The 17,143-nt window shown below is 53.4% G+C and overlaps 1 protein-coding gene across 2 annotated transcripts in view; it reads left to right on the forward strand.

The window, feature by feature from the left end:
• Positions 1-17,143, forward strand: part of LRP1 (LDL receptor related protein 1) — a 172,756-nt gene that overhangs the window by 34,391 nt on the left and 121,222 nt on the right. Inside the window, exons 1-2 of one of the 2 annotated variants that reach the window (XM_039514553.1) lie at positions 4,552-4,573; positions 7,536-7,658. In XM_039514553.1, coding sequence (XP_039370487.1) covers positions 4,567-4,573; positions 7,536-7,658 — 130 coding nt within the window. In that variant the 5' untranslated portion in view covers positions 4,552-4,566. Of the gene's footprint in view, positions 1-4,551; positions 4,574-7,535; positions 7,659-17,143 lie in introns of those variants that run through there. The other variant, XM_039514552.1, reaches the window with a different exon arrangement.

Consider the following 17,143-nt stretch of genomic DNA (forward strand, 5'->3'; position numbering starts at 1 on the left):
GTGTGTCAGTTTCATGCTTTGACCAGAAATTGAAGGGGTATTTTTTTTTTTTTTAAATAGCATCTTTATCCTCATTATGAAGGCAAAGAAGTGTGGTGTAGTGGATTGAGCCACTCAGGTAAATGCCTTCGGCTGTCTGAGTTCTAATCCTGACTCCATCTGTCCTTCCCTTGATGGAAGTGTGCCCCCTCTAGGACCGAACGGCAGCCGTGGACGCTGAGTGTCACGGACCGGGACCCTGCGGTGCCAGGTGCTGTACGAACACAGAACAGACAGGCAGTCCCTGTCCCCAAAGAGCTTCCAAGCCCAGTACCAGCGCTGTTGGGGAGGCACCAGCCCTTTCATTGAGTGCGCGGATGGGTCGTGGTGTATGTCGCAGCAGCATGCCCGAGCCATGAGCAGGGCCCCTAGTTTTGAGGTAGCTCCCATGCTGAAGAGCCGACAAGGCAGACGCCGGTGGGAAGGGAAACTGAGGCACGAAGAAGGGAAATGACTTGTCTGGGGTCAGCGGCAGAGCAGGGATTGGAACCCAGGTCTCCTGAGTCCCAATCTAGCGCACCACCCTTTAGACCACACTGCCCCTCTGTTTCCTCGCTGGAGTCTCTTCATCTCTCAGTTGATCAGCCGCTGGCGGGAGCGGCGATTTGGCCGTGTTGCGCCGTTCGAGAAAAGGGGGCTTTCTCTCCTGCCGGAATAGCCGCTCGCCTTTTATTTTTAGCAGGATGGCTGCTGACTGCTAAAGAGGGAAATGTTTTCCGTGGACGGCTTGTGCAGCTGTCCCGTCCCCGCGGACTGAGCCGGCCATTATATCCTGCATGAAGGGCCCATTCTTCTCCTCCCAAAGTTGGAGCTCTCCCCTATCCCTTCCAGTGCTGCGTCTGCCCATATTTCAATGAAAAGCTTGGCTCTTTGTAAACGCTCCATCAATGGATACCTTCTCCGATTGTCCACCTGGCACCTTGACATGCTTACTTCGGGGACTCCTTTAACTCGCCAAGAACATCCTGCAAAAAAAAAAAAAGTGTAACATTATCAAGCCGCTTGAATGGTTTCTTTTCTAAAGAGAGAACGGAGCTTTCTTTGCTGCTCTCCCAAATGTCTTTGTAACTTGCTTTTGGTCTGTAAAGCTGCCAGGAGCGGTGATGGTGTGAAAGGCTCTCTCGAAAACACATACCGGCATTGTGTGGCGTAAGAGGCTGAAATGATCTTAAACCCCAGCGATACGCACGTGTGAGCAGAGCTCACGTTTTTAGCGGAGGAGCTGGGTTCGGATGCAGGCCGGTTGCAGGTTGAAATGCGACCGTGGGCGAGGGAGTACCTTTTGCCTTTGGGTAACATGCTCGCGGTGGTTTCCCAGAGTTGGAAGAAGCTTTTTTACCTCTTTGTATCCACTAGCTCTGAAGAATTAAACGAGTCTCATCTTGAATTTCCCGGTCTAAATGTTTGCACAGGGTGGTGCATGTGTGAAGTGCTAGGTACTGTCCTGGTAGGAGTCACTGGCTGGCGCTTGTTACCCACAGCCTTACGAGCACTGTCTCTTCACGCACGAACTGCGTTCAGGCTTTGGGGGTGTGTGTGTGTCAGTTCCATGCTGCAGTTTCTTTGTGGGGGTGCTGTCGCATGTGGCAGGAGACTTTTTTTCTCTCTCTGCCATAGTTTCACTAGAGCCGGTTCTTGGGGCAGAGCCAATTTGTGGCATTTGGGCTGGGATTCCTGAAAGAGGAGGATGCCTGCATGTTTGTGACCACCTCTGTTCCAGGACTGATGTCTGTAGTGCCACATAAATGACCTCTGGTAAGAACATACCCAGAATCGGCGTCACTTTCTCCTCCCATGGGAAACTGGCCCCCAAGTCTCCCAACAGCCCCTACAGAGTGGCCAGTTGAGATTTAAACTTTCTCTTTCTAGCGATTTCCTTCCTCCCTAGTTTTTGAGCTGGGGGGTGGTGAGTGAGGGAGGGATGCAGAGGCGAAATGGGGATCGCCAAAGCCTGAGGCCGGGGTGGGGGAGGGCATGCTGGTTGAGGCTGGTCTGTGCTGTGGGAGCTCATGCCTAGCCTGCTAGAATCCTGGGAGGGTGAGAGGGGCAGTAAATTCCCCTCCCCTGCTCCATAGGGTTTGACAAGCTTGGGGAGCTGGGATGCCCGGGGCTGTGAACTCCCTTGGCAAAGCAGGGTTAGGAGTGAGAGGGAGCCGGGTTTAGGGATATTTATGTGGATCACAAGACTATCGGGAGTTAGAACAGTAATCCAGAGTTTTGGCAGGACTGCAAACCCTCCTGTTTCAGGGCACGAGCCGACCTCTGGCTGTAGGGGTCAGGAGGGAACTGTCCCATGGGGCGGCTTATCCTGGAGCTGCCTCCTACAGGATTCCTTGGACCTGCTTCTGGAGCATCTGGTACTGATTACCGTCAGGCAGGAAACTGGACTCTGTGTGGCCTTTGGTTCTGATCCAGGCTGGCGAGCCGTACGTGTCTCTCTTGCTTGTATTTGTCATTGAGGGCGGTGTTTATTTCGTAATACTTGCCCGATCGGATCAGAGCCGAGGTCCATCTGCTCCTGGAGTTTCTTTCCAGCCACGGCAGTGCCGGGTGCTTCAGAGAAAAGCGTAAGAACCTTGCTGTGGGCGGAGGTCTCCTGAGGGGGGTCCCCGTAAAGGTCTCCTTCAGTCCCTAATAGTCAGACAATGGCTTATAACCTAGTAGCACGCAGCCATGGGCTAGGAATCTGTTGTTCCAGGTGCTGAATGAACACAGAGCAAAAATCTCCCCTGCCCCAATGAGCTTCCAGTCTCACAAGCCTGAGGTTTTCTATCCTAGCCTGGACTCTCAGAGCTCTGGATATTCATTTAGTCCGTGGAATCATAGAAATATAGAGCCGAAGGGACCTGAAGAGATCACGTAGTCCACCCCGCCCCCGGCTGAGGCAGGATATCCGATCCCCCTTTGAATCTTGCTAAGTGCGGTGCTTTACCAGCATCCTGTGGCAAGGAGTTCCGCAGTCTAAACTTGGCTTGTCGACACATGGAAGCTAATCTGGAATAAGGTGGAATAAGGAAATTGAGGGCCACCCGATGAAATGAATAGGCGGCAGGTTTAAAAACAAAAGGAAGTGCTTCTTCACACAACTCCCCGTCGGCCTGTCTGGAACTCATTGCAAGGGGACGTTGTGAAGGCCAAAAATATAACTGGGTTGAAAAAAGAATTGGATAAATTCAGATAGGCCCATTGGTGGCTGTTAGCCAAGAGGGTCAGGGATGCATCCCCATGCTCTGGATGTCTCTAAATCTCCAACTGCCAGAAGCTGGGACTGGACAATGGGATGGATCACTTGAAAATTGCTCTGTTCTATTTATTCCCTCTGGGTCACTGTCGGGAGACAGGATACTGGGTTAGATGGACCATTTGTCTGACCCAGTATGACCGTTCTTAGTTAAAGAGGATTGAAATTCCTGATGAACTCCATGTGTGGACTCTCCTATTGTGGAATGAGAGAACCCATTCCAAATGAGTTTAATCCGTTTCGAAAGTGGATTATGCTAATTTGGAGCAATAGTGTCCCTGTGTGGAGCTCGTCGGGCGTAGTTGATCGGGAAAAACTATTCTGGAATATCGTCCTGTGGAGAGGAGCGCTAATTATGCTTTGTGTGGTGGGTGGGGAAGTATTTCCTGTTATCCTTGGCCAACTGACTTTCCAATTTCACGGTTTTGCAGCAGTGACAGATTTATGTTGCACTCCCCTTAGTTATTTCTCCCGGGATCCCTATGGGGACGTTGGTGGTTCCTTGCACAGACCTAAGCGGGGAAAGCGAGGCGAGGCAGGCCTCTTCGCCGCAGACGCTGGAGGGAAATGGATGCAGTGTTCCCCGCGTCTGTCGGGAACGCTGAGGTGATGGCTTGGTCGTTAAATGGCAGCCGACGAGTCACATCACCCATAGCAACGGCATCTTCCCAGATGTAATTGGCATGGAGACGGGTGCATGGGAGGATGCACTGGGGGCGGGAGCTGTAGGAGGGTGAAACTCACCCCAATGCGGGAGGGGGAGGGGAAGGGGATCCAGCGCAAGACCTGGACCACGTTAAGTCGCACTTTAACCCTAGGCTTTGTGGGACCGGAGCAGGCCTTGTCTCTTTAACAATGCAGGACATGTCTGTTGTTTTAAAAACCCGCCTCCGCTACAGCAGGATCAAGGAGATAATGGTGAATGTGCATTAACATTCGCTTGGCTGGCAGACCCGCTTGCTCTGTTTTCCAGGCTTCTGGGGGTTGTAGCAGGAAGCTCCAGAACCTAGGTACAAACCCGCCGCGGGCGCCTGGGAGAGGGTTACAGTGTTGATGGAGGCTGCGGGGGTGGGTATTGCACTTCACAAACGGTATTTAAAGACTCTAAACCCTTACAAGCTGGGAGGGGGTTTATCCCCCTCGGAGTGGGGCACTGAAGAGCCAAGTGACCTGTCCCTGCTGGCTTGGGGCAGAGCTGGGAAGGGCGCTAGATTGGGAGACCCAGATTGTGTTCCCGGCTGGACCGCTGACTCCATATGGGGGCCAGGTCACCCCCACTGTGCCCCATGCAAGGTCAGGGAGCGTGACGGTTATTTGTATTACTGTGGTGTCTGCTAGATGCCTAGAAATGATCAGGAGGGCTGCCTACCCAAGAGTAGGGCCCCTTGGCGTAGGGGCTGCATGGACACACAGAGACAGTCCCCGTCCCAGAGACCTCGCTGTCCATAGCAAATGAGAGGAAGGGTCTTAGCTCTGTGCTTTTAACTCTGGTTGCAACCAATAATCCTTCCAGAATCCAGCGCCATCCTCAGTCTCCTTCTCCGCTCCCCCGTTTAGGGAGGAAGCCGTACGGTGCAGGAGGAAAGCCCCGTACCTCTCCCACACTAGCAACAGGGCCAGGAGGGAAATAGACCCTCCAGATCTAGTTCAGCTGGCGTGCAGGTTGTTCCCCCATGTCAGCACTCAAAGACACCCCTTTCTGGCTGCTGTCTCAGCCGGCCCCAGGGACTGAACCGGGGCCTTGCACGAGGCTACAGGATGAGGTTGGGGTGGGTGCTGAGAGCCGTTGAACCAAACTTTAAACCTTGTATATGACGGAAACCACTTCAAGCCAGGGAGTGCGGCAGCACCCCTAGTTCCAGCACCTATGGGTGGGCTTTAGAGCCGCACTGCTGTTAGCATGTTCGCCTGCACCCTGCAAGCAGGAGCCTGTCTCCCTAGGCAGTGCACAGATATGCCTACAGCCCGTTTGGGTCGCACTTCTGTTTTTTCTCTACAACCAGGAGTGCTGAAGTCTGTCTTTTCCCTGAAATCTGAGATTCTCTCGGTCCCGGGACTCCCAGAAAACCAGCAAACATCACCACACTCACTATAAAATGGCGAGAAATAGCCACCCTGCTGCCGGTCCAATTCCCTCTCTGCGTTTCAGCTCCCTCACGTGAGCTCGCGCCAAAGAGCAGCCCCAAGTCCGAAACCCTTATTGCCTTAAAATACCGACCCTTCCTTATTGCAGCCGTTGCGCTGAGCATTGTAGCCGACTTGCTCTTTTTAAAAAATTTATTTTAATGCGTTTTTAATTGTCTGCTGCTCTTTGCCATCTATTTATTTTTAAACAAAGCTCCGAGCTGTGGTCTCTGGGCGACAATTAGCAGCGAGCTGCTTTTTCACTGTGCATGACATTCTTCTGAAAGAGGGAGCCTGCCAGCATGAATATGGAGCGAATTTTGGTTCCTTTGCCATGGTAGCTCCTAAACTTTTTTTAAAAAAAGAACGCTCCCCCCGCCCCCGTGTCCCAATAGAAATCAGCCTAGATCATCATAATGCTCCCTTGTGCCTTTAAATGCTTTGAAAATATCAACAACCGCTCCCAGTGAGAGCTCATCGAGTGTCCCGAAGAAATATGCAGCCCCAGAGTGCTGCAAAGACGCCCGGAAATCTCCTGGCACTTCCCTGTGAAACCTAACGAGCCGCTCCCAAATATTTATTTCTGTCCAGCTGTCTGCTCTGCTCCTCCGCTCCCCCTCCTTGCTAGTATCAGGCTGCTGTGTAATGGTCGTTCATCTTCTAAAGCTGGGGTGGAAGGATTTCTCTCTGGCATGCTGGCTGGCTGGGGGCGTTCGTTGGCTGACCCCGGGCCCTACCCCGAGCCGTGGTTCAAGTCTCCACTCTTCCTACATGATCTGAAGTCACATGGATATTTACGCACCGAACTCCCATTGAATTAGGTGTCTAAATACTTCTGGGATCTGGGCCTTTGTGCCTCAGGTCCCTGTCAGTAAAATGGGGATAGTGGAATTTCCGTGTGCGCGTGTGCGCGCGGTGAGGGCTTAGACGCCGTGCTAAGGGTGATTCCAAAACTACCATAGACTGATGCAACTCTGATTTCAAAGACAATAGGAGGCTGGGGGATCTGCGTCTATTCCTGTCCCGCTGGGCACGGCTCTGTGTGTGTGGGAGGGCGGGGGTGAGAGGGACTCTCTGCTTTACTGTCTGCATGGGGTGGGCTGCAGGGAGGCTTTGGGGACAGGTTTGCTTCTGGGCCTTGGGGGGCGGGGTGGGGCGGGAAGCAGAGGGTCCCCCATTTCCCCAGCCCCAGCCGTGTCTGAATCCCCCCCGTGCTGGGCCTGTTTGCTCAAGGAAGGAGTTTGAGGCCTAGCTGTCTAGGCTCTCCAGTGGCTGCTGTTGCCGTGGCGACGCAGCACCTCTAACCCTCTCCGAGGTAGGGAAAATGGTGAGGCGTGTCCGGTCAGGTGGGTGGGGTGCTGCGCGGGGAGTCTGGGCTCCTGGGTTCCATCCCCGACCCTGCCAGCTGCGTGACACTGGCCACGGCACTTTCCTGTGCCGTGCCTCGGTTTCCCTCCCACTCTTTGTCTCGTCTCACTGGGTGTCTGCCCGGTGCCTACTAGAATAGGCTGTGGTCTCACATGAGGCCTCTGGGTGCTACTGCAGTACGGATGAGTCCTTTTACACTTGGGAAACTGAGGCACGGAGCTGGGACATGACTTGTGCAAGGTCCCACCGTGGGTCAGAGGCGGAGTCGGGAATAGAACTGAGGAGTCCCAAGAACCGGGGGCTAAGAGTGTGTGTAAAAAAGGACTTGTTGGAAAGTGAATTGTGCTCCAGTATGTAATATTGCAAGCCAGCGTAATCTCACCAGCTGTGCTACCTTTGTGATGTAAAAAAATGACTTGCTGTTTGCACTCATCTGGGTTTTTTAAACTTTGTTTTCATTATCTAGCCTAAAAAAAATTAAACCGCCTTTGGGCTCCCAAGCACTAATTTATCCAAGTTAAATGATCTTTAAAATCTGCTAACGCATCATGGATCCCAGCTCCTGTAATTAATGCCTCTGTTTAAATCCTCTTCTTTCCTTAGGGGTGAGACAGACGGACCCCGATGCTACATGCAAAACTTTTGCTGAGACTTAAAAAAAAAAAAAAAAAACCAAATCAAATCCAGCTTGAATTTCTTGTAAATAACTTGTAGAAGAAACTCACCATGTTTATTGTTATTGTTGTTTTCTTCTCTTATGTAGCACCGAAGACATGTAGCCCTAAACAGTTTGCATGCAAAGATCAGATTACGTGCATATCTAAGGGCTGGAGGTGTGACGGAGAGAAAGACTGTCCCGACGGATCTGATGAATCTCCTGATATATGTATGTATCACTTTCTTTCCTCCTAATTGTGTCTGTATTTATATTTTTCTACTGCATGCATCTTCTAGGGTCCTGAACTGGCAGCAACATGAAAGTTTCCTCCCTCATTCATTTTCTTTCTATTGTACTGTTCACTTGCCACATCTATAGGTGCAGGTGTGACAGGAAGTTGTTAGAAGTATAAACCGTCCAGTCTATACGACCCATCATTCTTCTGTCTACCCCAGTAGCATGCTTCTCAAATGCACTGTGTTTCGAGGGGACCTGCTGCCTCACGGATACCTTTGAACATCCCTGTAACACCGTTATTGTTGGTATCACTGTACACTGGAAATAAAAGGAACGGGAAACAAAGGATTTAGCAAGAGCCATTTACGCGGAAGGAAAGAACCCCGCAGCACTGTATGCTTCCTGCCTAAATAATCTGCGTGGAGCCTTCATTTTTGGTTCTTCGTGGGACTGTTGTCTTTGGCATATAGATTATTTGTGTTGCAGAAGTAATGCTGGTTGGTGTTAGAGATGAAGGAACTGGGGTTTAAAATGTAGTTCTCTAACCTGGTGCGTGTTTTGTTATGTGGCTCTCTTTGCAGCACAGGCTTGCGTCCTGAAGCTTGGACCCCTGGCTTTATGGATCTTGGTGTTAGACTCAGCTGCTCATGAGGAGTTGGTCAGAGTCCACTGTTTCGGTGCTTGGGGGTTCCCCCCCTTCCAAAAGTTTTAGCTGAGCACAGAGCCAGGCCAATGTAGAGCCTTTTCCTTCACCCCAGAAGTGGGGGATGTTGGCAAAGAAAGTGCAACGTGCAATGTTTGGCAGGCTGCTTTACTGGTGGGGGGAGGCTGGGAGGGGAAAAAAGGGGGTGCTTGGGCAAGGGGCAGCCACTTTCAGGGTGTGTGTGTGTGGGGATAGAAACCCCAATGATCTTAACCCCATTGCAGAGAGGCACGACTCTGACAGGGATTATGCTCCTTGGTGTCTGCTGCATCCGTCCTTTCCTGCAGCTGGCGAGGAGCACTGGTCTCAGGGGAGGAATCTCTGAGGCATCAAGCTCTGAGTACCCTGGAGCAAAGAGCAGAGAGGCTGATGCAGACCTGGGGAGGGGGTCTGTCGCGGGGGTGGGACTGGGGAGAGTTTGATATGCTTGCAAATCTGCTGCAGCCAGGAAGATAACTGGAATCTGCCCCTCTTGGGTGCAGACATAACAGGGTGCCTGTGTGTGGGAAGGGCTGGGACTGAAGGGAAAAGGGACAGATTTTCCTGGAGTTGGGAACAGCCTCTGGGCAATCAAAATAGCAGTTCCCAGATTCTTGTGTTTGTTTTTGGGTCCATGAAGTTCCTTTGCCTCAGCTGCAAAGGCTGGGCGGGCCCCTCGCTGCAGAGCAGCTGCGTGGAGCTGTGGGGACTTTATGGGAACGGTCAGATATCTGTCTGGCCCAGCGAACGCTGGATCTTAAGGAAACAAAAAGAAAAGAGAGTAACAACAAACAAATCCCGATTGTTCAGGAAGACCGGGGGCTTGTGGAGGGCGCCTAGGAGGGGATCTTATGTTGTTGATTGTGTGTGTGTGTGTGTGTGTGTGTGTGTACACCACCATACAGAGCTTTGTGGTGCCTTTTCGTAGAGAGGCAGCAATCCTCCTACATAGCGTGGGGGAAGCAGCATGTGACTAGCACGCTGGACTGGGTTTCAGCAGACCTGGATTCTGTTCCTGGGTCTATCACCGGCCTGCTGGGAGACCTTGGGCAAGTCACTTCCTCCCCCTCTGCCTCGGTCTCCCTGTCTGTAAAATGGGTACCTCATTGATAGTGCATTGAGATCTACCACTGGAGAGCTCTAGCTGAGAGCCTGGCTCTATTGTGTTAGGAATAGACCTTCAGTGACAAAGGGGAGCAAACCACAAACACAGTGGGTGGCCCCATCTTGAGTGGGTCGTACACCGCAAGGGCTGGTCTGTCTTTTCCCCCGATGCTCTGGCAAATGTGTGTGTAACTTGCCATGCCAGTAAAGTCTCTTTGAATTTGTAAGGACTCTGGGTGGGCTTTTCAAAGTAGCCTGAAGTGTGGGGCGGGGTGTTAGGTGCCTAAATCCTTTTGATTTCGGTTTCAGATGTCAAATGCCCTTTGGGCTCTTTCCATCCTCCTAGCCTCCAGCACTGAAGTCGGTTCCTGGCTGCACCATCTGAAATAAAGGTCTTCCCGGAGCGGCCTTTTGACTCAGGTTATTTATTAAGGCAAAGTGATGCAACCACCTCCCGATGGGAGGAAGAAAAGACGAAAAGGCCAGGATGGGCTGTCTGGCTCAAAACGGTCGGCAGCCCTGGAAAATTCCTGTGCGAAACATGGAGGCTCTTGCTGCTGGAACACATCCGTCCTGGTAGACGTTCCACGTGCCCCGTTTGTGCTCCCTTAACTGGGCTTTTTTTATCCATCTGGACAGATGCAGCATAACCTCTATCGCTCCCTGAAACTAACTTTCTCCATCTTTCTCCCGAACCTTCGTTTGCCATCCCGGGTTTGCCCTTGAGAAATCCATAGCCCGCCACGCACCCACAAGCACCCCACCACCCTGGGTGATTTTTCTTTTTTTGAGAGACCCTTTTTCCGTCCTGTAGGATCTGCAAGGGTTGGACAGACGCCTCTGAGATGCAGCCACCTCTGGGGTGAGAGAGCCAGGCTTTCTGCCCCAGCAGCTGAACAGGCCAGAAAGTCTGGGGAAGTGTGAAATGAATAGGTTGTAAGGGAAGAAGATCTTTACGATCTCCTGTATAACCTAGGCCAGAGAGTTTCATTCCTTCCCTGACCTATAACTTCTGGGTCAGTTGCCTGAACTAGAATTGTGCACATGTTCACAAACACACCTACACGTGCGAAAAAGAGAGAGTGGCAGGGGATCAACAAGAGGCCAGAGCCGATTTACCTCCTGTCCTGAGCGACACCTCTGGGCCTGTGCTCACTGCAACCACCGCACTGGGTTGTTGTGGCAGTCGTGCTGCGGAAGGTGTAGCTCGGGTGGGGGGGCATAGCTCAGGGCTGGGTACAGAGCCCACCCATCGGGGGGTGACGCAGTCGCGGCCCGAAGTGGCGCCGAGCGGCATTAGATGAGTGAAGAGGTTGATACTGGCCGTGCTGTTCTGTGACCTCTCTCTCACCAGAGCCAGCCCGGGCCCTAGCTCTGCACTGCAGCTTTCTTCAGCTTGTGCCAGATGTGCGGCCCGTGGGCTCGGGCTGCCGCTTACCCCTCATGGCCCTGTCGTGTTGCATCGCCGGGGGAACCTGCCGCAGCCCCTCCTTTCCCAGAAGCCCCCTTGGATATGGACACCTCAGAGCTCTGCTCCCACTTGGAGAAGCTTGGCTGAGCACAGGTGATACCTACTCCCCCCTCCACAACTCCCTCACCTGAGGGCAGGCAAAGGGGCAGGACTTCAGCAGCAGTACTGGCTGCTCTCCCGTCATACACCTCCAAGCAGACAGCTCGCAACCCTGCATCTTGGCTCTCCCATTCCTGCACTTGGGGAGGGGCTTTCAGCCATCTCTGTGCTCCCCCGCATTCCGCTCAGCCGCCAGTGTAAGTGAGTGCAGCCCCGAGGCTGCTCTAACAGGTTCTACACTGTTTCCCAGGGTCGGGGGGGCTGAGAATACCCATGCTGCCATGTGCTCTTGCCACATCCCTGACCTGCCCCCCACGCTGGGGGCTGGGAGCAGAGCTGTGGCAGAATGAATACACCAGCCATGGAGCAGCGCCTGATCCTGAGAATCAGGCCCATAGCTTCCGTAATAAAATTCTGGCTGTCAATTGAGACGTGTCTCTGCAGCCTGAGCCCGTCGTCGGCAGGGACCTGCCGGAGACGTGTTCTCTGCGCTTAGCAAGAATCCCTTAGATATATTTGCTTGACTGAGAAGCAACAGGCGTGTTTCTTCCCAGGACTGGTTAGACATTGTGCAGTTGGCCAGAGAGCTGGGTAACTTCTCGGGGAGGCGCGAAGAACAGGAACCAGATCTTCGGTGGCTTCCTTCTTCTTTTTCTTCTAGGATGAGCATATTCTGATTGTTCTCAGAATTACAAAGAGCCAAGAATAAACTGCCCTTAACTCTCGGGCAAGGCGTTTTCGACAGGCAGAGTGGGTATGGGGTAGGACTGGCTGTGTGGGACGGGGCGGGTTGCCGTGTGGGCTGGGATGCGGAAGACTGGGGTTCTGTTCCCAGTCTGCCCCTGACTCAGCGGATCACCTTGGGCAAAGTCAGGAGAGAAGTGAAAATTCCAGCCTGTATCTCTCTCTGCCTCTCAGACAAACGGGGGTGGGGGTATGAATAACCCCACAGCAGGAGGGGCAGGGCAGTCTAGCAGGTAGAGCGCTGGAGTGGAACTCATGACACCCAAGTCCCGTTCCCAGCTCAGGCACTGAACTTGGGGAAGTTTCTTCCTCTCTCTGTGTTCCTCTGTTCCCCGCCCCCTTTTCTCTTTCTTGCTGTTTTGACTCTTGTAGAATCAGACAGTGTTGGGCCAGTGCAGCCCCCTGCACCGAGGCAGGGACAGGTCACCTAGGCCATCCCTGACCGGGCTTCGTCCAACCAAAAGCCTCCAGTGACGGGGACCACTGGACTCAGCTTCCAGAGCTTAACTCCCCCGAGAGTTGGAGAGTTTTCCTAATATCTAACCTGGAGCTGCCCTGCCGCAGTAGAAGCCCATTGCTGCTTGTCCTGCCTCCAGTGCACATGGAGAACACTCCATCACCCTGAACGTAGTTGAAGACAGTTGTGGGGTCAGCCCCCGAGTCTTCTTTTGTCACGACTAGACTGCCCAGTTATTTTACCCTTTCCCTTTCCACAGGTCAGGTGTTCTCAACCTTTATCATTTTTGTTTCTTTTCGCTGGACTTGCTCCAATTTGTCTACATCTTTCTTAAAGCGCAGTGCCCAGCGCCGGACACAGGACTCCAGCTGGGGCCTTGCCAGTGCCAGGTAGAGCGGGACAGTTACCTCCCGAGTCTTACATACGGCCCTCCTGTTAGTACCCCCCAGAAGGGTATTGTCCTTTTCCCACAAGTGCATCACATTGTTGGCTATTGTTCAATTTGTGATCCACTGTAACCTCAGGACATTTTCAGCAGTATGACTGCCTAGCCCAGGGGTCAGCAATCTATTGCACGTGTGCCAAAGGCGGCACGTGAGCTGATTTTCAGTGGCACTATGCTGCTGGCCTGGGGTACCTGCTGCTGGTCTGGGGTACCAGCTGCCGGCCCCACTCAGCCTACTGCCGGCCTGGGGTTCTGTCCACCGGCCCCCTGCCAGCCAGGTCCCCGGCTGCTGGTGTGGGGTTCTGGCCATAAGCCCCTTGCCAGCCAGGGTCCCAGCCGCCTGCCCCACTCAGCCCGCTGCTGATTGGGATGGGCAGAAGTCCAGGCCGGCAGCGGGCTGAGCAGGGCCGGCAGCCGGGACCCCAACTGCCAGGGACCGGCAGCCGGGACCCCAACTGCCAGGGGCCGGCAGCCGGGACCCCGGGCCGGCAGCTGGGACCTAGGCTCGCTACCAGTCTGGGGTTCTGTCCACTGGCCCCTGTAAATGTAAAATGCATTACTGGCACGTGAAACCTTAAATTACAGTGGATAAATGAAGACTCGGCACAGCAGCTCTGAAAGGTTGCCGACCCCTGGCCTAGCCAGTTGTTCCCCACTTTGTATTTGTGCATTTGATTTTCCACGTGTCTTTATTACATTTCATCGTGTTGATTTCAGACCAAGTCTCCAAATTGTCAAGGTCCTTGTGAGTTCTAATCCTGTCCTCTAACATGCTTGCAACCCCATCTAGTTTGGTGTCATCCACAAATTTTACATGCATTGTCCAACTCATCGGTGCAAATATTGACTGGTACTAGACCCAGGACACAGCCCGTGGGACCGCACTACATGCGTCTCCCCACTTGACAGCACACCACTGTACAGCACCTTCCACAGTGGGGCCTGGATCTCGGTTGAGACTTGTAGGTTGTGTCATACTATTGACTAGCATGTGATTTGTCGGTAGCATGAACCCTGAGCTAGCTTGTCCTAACGCTCCTGCAGTGATCAAGGTAAAAACGTGACGCCCGGTAGCAAACTGGAAATATTTGGCACTTACGCAGCTGTTCACGTCTTCAAAAGGTTGTGCAAACATGAGCTGATTCCCTCCACCAGGGAAGACTTAGCTTCTGTCTACACTGCAGCCTAAGTCGGCAAAATGTAGGCCGCTCGGGGTGTGAATATTCCCATCCCCACCAGCGAGATGTTACGCCGAGGTAAGTGTCCGTGTGCACAGCGCAATGTCGGTGCGGGAGCTTCTCTCCCAGACAACGCTTCGGCTGCTTGCGGAGGTGGTTTGTTATGCCAGCGGGAGAGCTCTCGCCTGTCAGCATAGAGCGCCTTCACCAGACGCGCTGGCGTGATGCAGCTGGATCAGTACAGAGACACAGACGCCAACTTTTCAAAGTGCTGGAGGGTGCTCGAACCCAAGCCCTGCTCCCTTCCCCCAAGGCCCCACCCCGCCCACCTCTTCCCACCTAGTTCCGCCCCCTCCCCATAGTGCCCTGAGTCCCCGCTCCTCCTCCCTCCCCAGCCCCCCGCAAAACAGCTGTTTGCGGCGGGGAGTGGGGGGAGGCGCTGATCTGCGGGGCCGCCGGCAGGCGGGAGCTGATTGCGGGAGGCTCCCGGCGGTGGGTGCTGAGCACCTACCGTTTTTTCCCCTTGGGTGCTCCAGCCCCGGAGCACCCCTGGCTTCGATGTGTATAGACATGCCCTTATTCAGCCCTCTTGGGGGCACGTACAAAAACATTTTCTTTTTTAAGGTGATTTGCTGAATTCCTCTTGTCGCAGTTGCTGCGTAAGATTGCCGGGCGTGGGCACCGTTCAGTTTATTTTACGAGCTGACTGAAGATAAGCAGGAGCCCTTTAAATCACAATATAAATAAATAAAACAACCCGAGTGTCCGGGGGAACAGGGAAAGGCCCTTCTCTGGAGCTTGAAAACCCCTTGCAGTAGCTTCCTGCGTCTCCGCTCTGTGATTTTGTGTCGTGGGAGCATCTCATGGACATTGCCGGGGGGTGGGGGGGTCGAAGTGCTGCCCTCAAGTTACTCCACTAGCTCTGCTCTCGCTCGCGCTGGCGGGTCTTCACTGCAGCAAAGGAAAAGGTGGCTTCTCAACATGGGTTAAAATAGCAGGGAAGCCTCCGCCACTTGGGTGAGCAGGTTGAGTTCACGCTCACCGCGGAGCCTGGGGTTGGCCTGGAGTTGCTAACCCGAGCTGCCATGGCTTCATCGCTGTCTTACCCCACGTTAGCTAACGTGGGTTAAGAACAGATCCATCCCTCCAATGAAGACGCCCCCTAGGCAGGGTCAGGCTGCAAAGCAGGGGGCCAGCTCCACGCAGAGCGATGGGATTAGCGCTGGCGGTGGGTGAGTTGTAACTCAGCCCGATCCATCCCCCACCCGCCACGTACGCTAGAGATGTGTGTGTGCGGACGGGCGTTGGAGTAGGGGCAAAACTCAGGTTATACGTTGAGCTAACCCCGCAGAGAAGACATCCCTGAGTGGGCTCCAATTGGAATCAGGGTCCTGTGGTGGTCGGTGTTTTACAAACACTTAGTGAGAGAGAGCATCGGTGGGGTGGGGTGGGTGGGTGGGTGGGTGCGTGCGCACCATGGACCTAAGTAAACTGGTGCAAATCCCAGCTGAGCACCTGGCCTGGCTCTGCTCAGCTGCGAGCTCTGTCGGCCGGTTGCACTTGTTGGCTGCCTTGCGTGTAAAGCGGCTGCGGCTTTTGCCCTGCAGCCTCACTTGCGCGCACCCGGGGATATTAATAGGGATTCCTGCTTGCTTTACATCTGCTCCCGACGGAGCGAGCATGAGCGGCGGCTCAGCTGTCAACACGGGCCGGGGGCTGAGAAGCCCCTATCTTTTGGGATTGTCAGAGGGGCTTTTCTCACGCCAGTCTGGCACCGGGGGCTTCAGTTGACTCACATCCTCCTTATCTTGCTGGCAAGGGGAGTGATTTGTTTTAAAACCTGGGGTTGCAAGGGTGGCTTCTGCATGCAGCCTCAGGGAGTGACCCAACCCTGCAAGGAGGCAGCACCATTTGCATTGCAGAATCAGACTCCTGTGCTACCAAGGGCTGATGAAATCCTCCTGTCTGTTAACAGAGCTGGGAAATCTGTTAAGTATTCCCCAGGTGCTTAACTCTAAGCATGGGAGTGGTCCCCGTTGAGTCCCCCCATGGGAGATTGTACTGGTTTAATTGGTTTAAGTTAAACTGGGGCAACTCTTCTTTGCAAGGGAGGGCTCAGATTTTCAAAAGATCCTAAGTCCCCTGGAATTTTATGGGACTTAAAAGTGCCTACGTCACTTTTGGGTGCTTTTGAACATTTTACTGCAGGGGCAGTGTGGCTTAGTGGATAGAACACTAGACTGGCTCCCGGGGGGAGCTGGGATTGATTCCTGGCTTCACCCCCCGGCAAATCACTTTCCTGTGCCTCAGTTTCCCCAGCTCTGAGGATAAGACTACCAGCCTCTGTACAGCGCTTAGAGAGCTACTGATAAGAGCGTTGTTAATACAGATAACAAAAAGGAATGTGTTAATGAGACACAACACAATGGTAATAAAACCTCCCTAAGGGACTCCCGGCCAGCCTGAGACACTGCAGCACGTGTAGAAAGTTTTCCCTGTTGATGCTACAGCCCCACTTAGCTGCCAACACATTGGTCAAATGGGTCTGGTGCATGCGGAGCGCTCTGCTTTTCTCTGTTCTGCAGCTGTGGGGGCCCTGGTGTCTGCATGGTGACAGCTCCTGTCAGGAGAGATGCGTTTGTCTCTGCCCTTGCGCTGCGGGGCAGTGAATGATCAATGTGAATCTGTCAGAGGGGCTGGTTTTCAGAAAGTGCCCTCTGAATTTCAGCCGCCTTCAAGGCATCTTCAGGCAAGCACCCAAAAATGGAAGATCTTGGCTGTCTGCTCGCTTGCGTCTCATGCTTTCGTTCATGGGTGGCGGCCGCCGTGCGGCTGCAGCTTTCCCTGAAAACTGCAGTAGGGTTCTGGAGGGCAGGAGCATTTCCTCTCCACATTCCCGATCGGGCCGAGGCGGCCTGGCCCAGTGTGGACACAGATATACCAGTATAAAAGACATGCATCCGACGAAGTGGGTATTCACCCACGAAAGCTCATGCTCCAAAACGTCTGTTAGTCTATAAGGTGCCACCAGACTCTTTGCTGCTTTTACAGTATAAAAGTGTTTATCTTGGATCACTACCTGTAGGGAGGGAAGGGGAGCTGGACCAGGATAAAGCATTGCTGGACCAGTCTAAGTGCATCTCCGTTAGGCCTTGTACGGGATGGCTCTTTTAATTGAAAATGCACCATCGTCACCGTCACACTTACACCAACGTGAAACTTGTGTGCAGGCCAGGCCTTCGGCGGTGAGCTCCTGTCTATTTTTGTTGTGTTTGTACAGCTCCTAGCACAATGGC

Source organism: Mauremys reevesii, linkage group 25 (assembly GCF_016161935.1).
Source record: "Mauremys reevesii isolate NIE-2019 linkage group 25, ASM1616193v1, whole genome shotgun sequence".
Lineage (NCBI taxonomy): Eukaryota > Metazoa > Chordata > Testudines > Geoemydidae > Mauremys > Mauremys reevesii.